The sequence below is a fragment of the Piliocolobus tephrosceles genome, chromosome 15 (genome assembly GCF_002776525.5).
Source record: "Piliocolobus tephrosceles isolate RC106 chromosome 15, ASM277652v3, whole genome shotgun sequence".
NCBI classification, from domain to species: Eukaryota; Metazoa; Chordata; class Mammalia; order Primates; family Cercopithecidae; genus Piliocolobus; species Piliocolobus tephrosceles.
This window is the reverse complement of record NC_045448.1, coordinates 74,251,352-74,260,214: the sequence shown is the minus strand read 5'-3', so window position 1 is coordinate 74,260,214 and position 8,863 is coordinate 74,251,352. Positions and strand designations below refer to the sequence as shown.

The following is an 8,863-nucleotide window of genomic DNA, read 5'->3' as shown; positions in this document are numbered from 1 at the left end:
ATTGGGGATCACAATTCAACATGAGATTTAGCAGGGACATATATTCAAACTGTATCAATCCATCCCTGGACCCCCAAATCTCATGTCCTTCTCACGTTGCAAAGCATAATCATGACTTCCCAATCATCCCCTAAAGTTTTAACTTGTTCCAGCATTAAACTCAAAAGTCCAAAGTCCGAAGTGTCACAGGAGACAAGGCCCAGAAAAAGAACGAAGAAATCTCAGCGGGGGGCGGCGGTTCACGCTTGTAATCCCAGAACTTTGGGAGGCCAACGCGGGCGGATCACGAGATCAGGTGATCCAGACCATCCTGGCTAACATGGTGAAACCCCGTCTCTACTAAAAATACAAAAAATTAGCCGGGCGTGGTGGTAGGCGCCTGTAGTTCCAGCTGTTTGGGAGGCTGAGGCAGGAGAATGACTTGAACCCCGAGGCGGAGGTAGCAGTGAGCCGAGATTGTGCCACTGCACTCCAGCGTGGGTAACAAAGTAAGACTCTGTCTCAAAAAACAACAACAACAACAAAAAAGAAATCTCGAGCAGCGGAAATGTATGTAGAACTCATTTTGGTCAGTACTTTTCCTTGTACAGGAAGACACTGAGGAAGCCCGGTGCAACGCCCAACACAGATTAAGACAAAGACGAGACTCAAAACCGGACCTCAACTTCCGGTACCAGCCCATATATGCTTCCATTTCCTTCGCCGTAAGTGATATACAGCCCCTATTCTCCTTCGCGTTCGTTGACGGGACCCAGGCTGGGAGGGCGGAAGAATGGGCGGGACGATGGGCGGAAGCACTCCTCCTACCGGGACCCGGAAAAACACGGCCACCCCGAGCCGGCCTATCCGGAAACTGGCTCGAAGAAGACGGGGATTGGCCATCACTTCCGGAAGTTGTGAGCTCTGTTTCCGAGCGGGAGATCTTCCGAGACGCGCTGGGGGCCGGATAGTGAGTTTTCCTTGCCCACTTATGGGGCGGCTTGGGAGGGGAGGGTTCGGGCAGATTTAGTAATGTCCTTGGGACTATGGCTGCGGGTTCTTAAGCTGGTATTTATCAAGCGCCAACGAGGCCAGCCCCTGGGAATGCAGCGCGAGAATGATAGTCACTGTGTCCCCTCAAGAAATATAGTTTAGTGAGGAGACATGCAACGGATAGGCGCACGGTTCTTTAAAGTTGTGATTGGGCCCAAAAAGGAGCTAGTCCTCAGACTAAAAAGAGCCGTAGTCGCGGAGCTCTGGGAGCTGTAGTAAATGATTCCAAATGGAGTTGAAGGGAGGGAGGAGTGCGTCAAGCGGTGATGAAAGGAGAGAGGGAACTACCTGTCCGATAGGGCAGAATCGGGGAGAAAGTTTGGTGACTTGAGCTTAGAGAAGGCCATTGCGGCGGTAGCAGAAGAGGGAGGCAGGGACCAGATCGTAGAGTATGGAACACCGTGACACAAAGTTGGGGGTTTATCATAAGAGCAGCAGAATGGCAAGATCTGATGGTCATTTTGAAAGGATCACTAGAACTGCGGGTGAAGACTGGATTATAGGAGGGCAGGAATTCTGAGAAACCACTCAGGAGGCTACTGCTGTAGATGAGCGGTGTGACCTAGCGTATGGGAGAGAAGTGGACGAATCAAAAGTATATTTAGCAGGTGAAAAATTCAGGGCTTTACGGATTATAGGATTTGAGTGACAGGTTGGGTACTCAACGATGATTCCAAGTTTCTGGACTGAGTGAATTACGCTAAACAAGAACAAACTATTTTGAGGTTTTTCTAAGGATTCTTCCCTCCACCTCCAGTGTTAAAAACCACACTTTTTTTCCTTTCTTATTATGTCTACTCATGTTTTGTATGCTCACTGTAGAAAATTCAGAACATACATAACAAAATACTTTGTTTTGTATAAAGGACAATAAAAATCACCTCATAAGCTCACTACCCAAGATGGCCATATTTTAGTGTTTCCTTCTTGTGTTTTTTAAAAATATGTGTATCTTTTTATATATTGGGATCCTACTGATTATATCTTTGTGTATCCATTTTTTTCCTCTTAGCATGAGTAATGATTGAACTGTGGCCAGGATATTGTTCACAAATATTTTTTTTCCTGTTTGTAGCAGAAAAAGTCAAGTTAATTCTAAGTAAGAGATAACGTTAGCTTTTTGGTGTGTTTTCTTTTTGATATTTGTTTAAAAGCTTTTTAAAAAACCCACATTTTGGCCAGTTTGTGTGTGTGTTTTTTTTTCCATTCAGATGTTTTTACTTAAGGTTATTTATTGCCATTTTTACACAACGTCAAGACCACATGTTTTAATGGTTGTTAAATCACAACTAATCCCATCATTAGCTAGATAGGTTATTTTCAACTTTTTACTGTTAAAATAATGAGAGGAACATCTTATATAGTTCTTGGATTCCTAATGACTTCCATCAGAAAGAGTTCTAGAAATATAATCTGCCAGGTAAAAGGATAAATGAGTCTCAAATTGCCCCACCAAAATATCTTATTAAGAATTTGATAGAACTTGTTTTAAAGAAATTTTTGCAATACGTAGTTTTTCCATTCAAAGATATGGTCATGTCTTTCTAGTTATTCAAATTGTCTTTTATGTCTTTATGTATAATAACCTATCCTTTTCTTGTTAAGCTTATGTCCAAGAAAGGAGCAATATTGATTATTTAATACCCTCTCTGCTTAATTTCCATGTGTGGAATTAATATCTTTGGGTCAAGTGCGATACTTTATTCTTTTTTTTTTTTTTTGAGTCTGAGTTTCACTCTTGTTGCCCAGGCTGGAGTGCAATGGTGCAATCTCGGCTCACTGCAACCTCCGCCTCCCAGGTTCAAGTGATTCTCCTGCCTCAGCCTCCTGAGTAGCTGTGATTACAGGCACGTGCCACCATGCCTGGCTAATTTTTTTGGTATTTTTAGTAGAGACGGGGTTTTTCCATGTTGGTCTGACTGGTCTTAAATTCCCGACCTTAGGTGATCCGCTCTCCTTGACCTCCCAGAGTGCTGGGATTACAGGCGTGAGCCACCATGCCCGGCCTACTTTATTCTTTAAAATTATTTCCTTCCTTAATATTTATGTCTAGGCCTTCCTAAAATATAAATAAAATGATGAGATCAGGAATTTAAAAAGACTAAGATAGAGTAAGACTTCATTAATACCATAAGTAACCTCTGGTTTAAAAAATTTCTGACATTCTGCTCCTGCTTGTCTGCTGGGGAAGCAGCCCTTCAACCATGCATCTGAGCCTGCCTCATCTGAACAAACAGCAACCAGCTGGGCCCCTTGGCGTTTCCTTGGGAATGGCAATGGAACTAGAAACAGCTCAGAAGGGTTAGGAAGACAACATCTCATGAGGATGCCAAATAGGCTTTGGCAATGGATTTTTCTAGTTTAAAACTTTTTATCATGTTGTTATCAAAGTTATTGAATATTTGTTAAGAAATGAGTTATAATGTTAACTTTTAAACAACCGAAATCTTTTGGTCTTTTCATTTTGTGTGCAGTAGAATCCTGCTTATCTGTGAAATGCAGTTAACATATCAGCTGGACCTATTTCCCGAATGCAGGGTAACCCTTCTGTTATTTAAAGATGTAAAAAATGCTGGAGACTTGAGAAGAAAGGCCATGGAAGGCACCATTGATGGATCACTGATAAATCCTACAGTGGTAAATATAAATTGTAAGAATTCATGAGCTGGCTGGGTGCGGTGGCTCACACCCATAATCCCAGCACTTTAGGAGGCCAAGGTGGGTGGATCACCTGAGGTCAGGAGTTGAAGACAAGCCTGGCCAACATAGTGAAACCCTGTCTCAACTAAAAATGCAAAAATTAGCTGGACGTGGTGGCGGGTGCCTATAATCCCAGCTACTCGGGAGGCTGAGGCAGGAGAATCATTTGAACCCGGGAGGCGGAGGTTACGGTAAGTCAAGATTGCGCCATTGCACTCCAGCCTGGGCGACAAGAGCGAAACTGTCTCAAAAAAAAAAAAGCCTGACGTGGTGGCTCACGCCTGTAATCCCAGCACTTTGGGAGGTTGAGGCGGGCAGATCACGAGGTCAGGAGTTTGAGACCAGCCTGACCAATATGGTGAAACCACGTCTCTACTAAAAATACAAAAATTAGCTGAGCGTGGTGGCGGGCACCTGTACTCAGGAGGCTGAGGCAGGATAATCGCTTGAGCCGGGGAGGCAGAGGTTGCAGTGAGCCAAGATCACGCCACTGCACTCCAGCCTGGGCAACAGAGCAAGACTCCATCTCAAAACAAAACAAAACAAAACAAACAAACAAAAAAACAATGAATGAACCATACAGGCCATTTAAGTATACATTAATATTTGTGATGTTATAAGGTAGGCTAAAATTCTGTCACTGTTAGGGAAAAAATTCTTGTCCAAGTCAGATGCAGCCAACCTGGACTATAACAGTGAATAGAGGCAGAAGTGCCAGGTCCTGCCCTAGGAAGGAGGAAAGGTTGTGGTCTGGGTCTAACATGGGAAATGCCTGGATCTCCAGCTTCTCATCTTTAAAATGGGGGGTTCTTAACAAGACAGTCTGTAGAGGAGACATAGCGTAGTCGTTAAGAGCACACACAGAGGCCAAGGCGCGTGGATTGCTTGAGGCCAGGAGTTTGAGACCAGTGTGGCCTACATAGTGAAACCCTGTCTCTACTAAAAATACAAAAAGTAGCTGGGCATGGTGGTGTCTGCTGGTAATCCCAGCTACTCGGGAGGCTGAGGCACAAGAATCGCTTGAACCTGGGAGGCGGAGGTTGCAGTGAGCTGAGATTGAGCCACTGCATTCCAGCCTGGGCGATGCAGCGAGACTCTGTCTCCAAAAAAAAAAAAAAAGCATAAAAGCACACGCAATGGGATAATGTTACCGGGAATTAATCCCAGACCTACTACTTAGGACTTTGACCAAGACATAGCCAAGCTTTATATAGTGCTTACTGCATTCCTAGTATTGTTCCAAGTGCTTTACATATACTAACTTGCTTAATCTTCACAACAGCCTATGGAGTAAGTACTGTTTCATGTGTCTCTAACAAATAAAATGCTAAGGAACTTGCCTAAATTCCCTAGGTGATAGGTGGCAGAGATGGGATTCAAACTTAGACATTCTTTGCCTCAATTTCCTCGTCAATTACATACTACTACTACTACTACTAATAGTATCAGTTTCATAGGGTAGTTTTGAGGATTAAAGAAAATAACACAAGTAAAATGTTTGGAATATGATCATGCCCATAATATTAGCCCTCGATTAATGTTATTTTAAAAACTTTTACTATTTGCATAAGTTCCTTGCAGCTTTAAAATTCTGTGATTTTCTGACTACCCAGGCCCTTGGGATAATAGTTTTTTTTTTGTTTTTGTTTTTGTTGTGAGACAGTTTCACTCTTGTTGCCCAGGCTGGAGTGTAATGGTGCAATCTCGGCTCACTGCAGCCTCCGCCTCCTGGGTTCAAGCAGTTCTCCTGCCTCAGCCTCCCGAGTAGCTGGGATTACAGGTGCGTGATACCACACCTAAGTTTTGTATTTTTAGTAGAGATACAGTTTCGCCGTGTTGGCCAGGCTGGTCTTGAACTCCTGACCTCAGGTGACCCGCCCACCTTGGCCTCCCAAAGTGCTGGGATTATAGGTGTGAGCCACCGCGCCCAGCTGGGATAATAGTTTTGAAAATACAGACTGTAAGAATTGTGATGAAGTAAACCAGCTTGACACTGGAGTTAACCTTGAGTTACCATGTGTTTTCAAGCACTGCAGATTCTCTATGTGTAATTAATTCTTTCTGCTCTCTTTGGTAGATTGTCGATCCATTTCAGATACTTGTGGCAGCAAACAAAGCAGTTCACCTCTACAAACTGGGAAAAATGAAGACAAGAACTCTACCTACTGAAATTATTTTCAACCTTTCCCCAAATAACAATGTAATGTAGACTTTCCTATTTCTGTTGACCTTGTCATAATAACATATGTGTTCCTCAGGGTTGGAGGCTAAATTCCTGCAAGCCAGTGGTTAGTAATAAACCAAAATAATAGTGAAGAGAGCTCTGGACAGAGAGTTGAGGTTTACCCTGCCTCTTACTAAGACAGTTTACATATGAGTAAACAAAAATTTAGCTAAATTAAGTGAGGTTAATTTTATCTGTTCTTACCATATAGGATCAGGAAGACCTCTCAAGTATTTTTGCTTAAGAAACTGACAAAAATCTAAATGATAAAACATTAGGCATGAATATTTTGTGTGCTAGCGTGCATATCTTTCCCTCTTCCCGTAAAGTCCTTGAGGGTGGGATCCATGTCTTTTTCATATACCAGGAACTTGCTGGTACCTATAACAGTCCTTAACACATCCTCACTCACACACCCAGTATGTAGGAAGAGTTTGTGGTTTGAAATACTTATAGTAACGCTTTTTCTTTTCTTTCTTTTTTTTTTTTTTGAGACGGAGTCTCGCTCTGTCGCCCAGGCTGGAGTGCAGTGGTGCGATCTGGCTTATTGTAAGCTCTGCTTCCCAGGTTCACGCCATTCTCCCACCACGGCCTCCGGAGTAGCTGGGACTACAGGCGCCTGCCACCACGCCCGGCTAATTTCTTTTTTTTTGTATTTTTAGTAGAGACGGGGTTTCACCGTGTTAGCCAGGATGGTCTCCATCTCCTGACCTCGTGATCCGCCTGCCTTGGCTTCCCAAAGTGCTGGGATTACAGGCTTGAGCCACTGCGCCCGGCCAGTAACGCTTTTTCAATGAAAGTTATCAAGCCAAAGACATCACTTACATGTAGCATATGAAAAAAATGACTGCAATTTTGCTGATGAATTTTTAGTATTACTGCTGCTATTAATAACAACCAGGTACTAATGTCATCTAGAGAAAAGTTACGACACGTGTGGCATAGGTGAAAATACAGATGATTGTAAAGTTTATAAAATGCAGTTATCTCAGCATGGTAATAGAGTTTCCCAGTACTTGGAATAAAATTTACTAATTATTGTTTCCTTGAGATCATTAGACGTAATTCAGAAAACTCTTGAATTCAGTAAATGTCTGTTGAAATTTTCCCCGTTCCATTTGCAGTTCTAGGGGCAGAAGAGGCAAATATGTTCCTAAGGAGAGGCAGATAAACAAGTTAAAATGCCCTGAGATAAATGATATAATGGAAAAATGAATTCAAATCTAGGCGTACAGCAATGAAGCCATTCATTTTGGAGGGAGGAGGGTGTGGTGGGGAGTGGCATCAGAAATGTGGACCTTGAAGCATGTGTTCAGCAGCCAAGCCATGGGGAGAAGGGACATGCGAGCAGAGGACAAAGCTTGAGCACAGGCAGAAGGGCATGAAATGTGACTGGACCCCCAGGCAGGCCAGACTGGCCAGGAGGCAGAAGCGCCTGGCTGGAGAGCCACTTGGCACCAGCGAGAGGAGGTGTTTTTTTGTGCAGTACCAAGAGGCTGGGCTTGATTCCATAGGAACAAGGCATAACTTTAAGCAGGGAGTGCTTTTGAGGAAGTACCAATGGATGTTGGAAAGGAATCATCAAAGTGAAAAACTAGGCAGTGAGAACTTTTAGGACATGAAAAATAAGAGCCTGACCAAGGAAGAAGGCAGATCAGGAAATGTTTCAGACATAGGAAACAATGGTTAATTATCTTGTTCTTATTTTTATTTTTTCATTTTTTTCTCTTAGATTTCAGAGGCTTTGAAAAAATTTGGTATCTCAGCAAGTGACACCTCAATTCTAATTGTTTACATTGAAGAGGGAGAAAAACAAATAAATCAAGAATACCTAATATCTCAAGTAGAAGGTCATCAGGTTTCTCTGAAAAGTCTTCCTGAGATAACAAATATTACAGAAGTCCAAAAGGTGTGTTTGCCAGTCCATATTTTTAGAAAGAGTGTGATAGATGAGCAGTAATGCTGATACTGTTTGCTTATTGATCACCAGGGCTCCTTGTTTTTTGAACTTTTGAGAAAGTTAATCTAATTTTTAGAATTACTAAAAAATAATTTTAGATACAAAGAACTGGGAGGTGTGGGTTTATGTAAAATATAATTACAGACTCAGCTGATATAACCATCCTCCACATTAAGAAAGAGAATACCTTTCAATATCAAACTTTACATAGTATATTTAAAATGTAAAATAAATTTAGTATGAAGTTAAATGGGTAGAAATTTGGTTTTTATGTTCTTGAGAGTTACCCCCATAGCAGCAATTTAAAGGGAATACAAGTAATGAATTGCCATCTACTTGGAATATTTTAATCACATTTGTTGTTTGTTATACTATGAACCCAATAATTGAATGAGGAATAATTTCACTTACACATGTTTGTATAATGACAATTAGTAGTGAATGACGATAGCAAGTCATAATTTGTCTTTCATTTTTACAGATATATAAACTCTCTTCACAAGAAGAAAGTATTGGGACATTATTGGATGGTATCATTTGTAGAATGTCAACAAAAGATGTTTTGTGAAATATCACAAATATTAACAAAACTCAGCATTAAAGAAAACAGAGTTTTCTTCCCTGATTATAAAACTAATATATGTGCATTATAGAAAAGTTTAAATCACAGAATGGTATAAAAAAGAAAAAAAAAGGCCAGGTGCAGTGGCTTATGCCTGAAATCCTAGCAATTTGGGAGGCTGAGGCAGGCGGATCCCCCGAGGTCAGGAGTTCAAGACCAGCCTGGCCAACATGGTGAAACCCCATCTCTACTAAAATTTAAAAATTAGCCGGGCATGGTGGCAGGTGCCTGTAATCCCAGCTACTCGGGAGACTGAGAGAGGAGAATCACTTGAACCCAGGAGGCAAAGGTTGCAGTGAGCTGAGATCGCTCCATTGCACTCCAG

At 42.0% G+C, this 8,863-nt stretch overlaps 1 protein-coding gene across 4 annotated transcripts; it reads left to right on the top strand.

Moving 5' to 3' along the window:
• The first annotated feature begins 769 nt into the window (after nucleotides 1–769).
• Nucleotides 770–8,629, top strand: TPRKB (TP53RK binding protein). Of its 4 annotated transcripts, none has more exons than XM_023224061.2 (5): nucleotides 796–949; nucleotides 3,507–3,669; nucleotides 5,810–5,932; nucleotides 7,689–7,865; nucleotides 8,398–8,629. In XM_023224061.2, exons 2-5 carry the CDS (start codon nucleotides 3,529–3,531, stop codon nucleotides 8,482–8,484), a joined length of 528 nt encoding a protein of 175 aa, XP_023079829.1. In that variant the 5' UTR covers nucleotides 796–949; nucleotides 3,507–3,528; the 3' UTR covers nucleotides 8,485–8,629. The 4 variants fall into 4 exon arrangements, with proteins under 4 accessions (XP_031790033.1, XP_023079829.1, XP_023079830.1 ...); XM_023224062.3 differs by having other exon boundaries at nucleotides 797–949; nucleotides 3,510–3,669; XM_023224063.3 differs by having other exon boundaries at nucleotides 805–949; nucleotides 3,570–3,669.
• The last annotated feature ends 234 nt before the right edge of the window (nucleotides 8,630–8,863 follow it).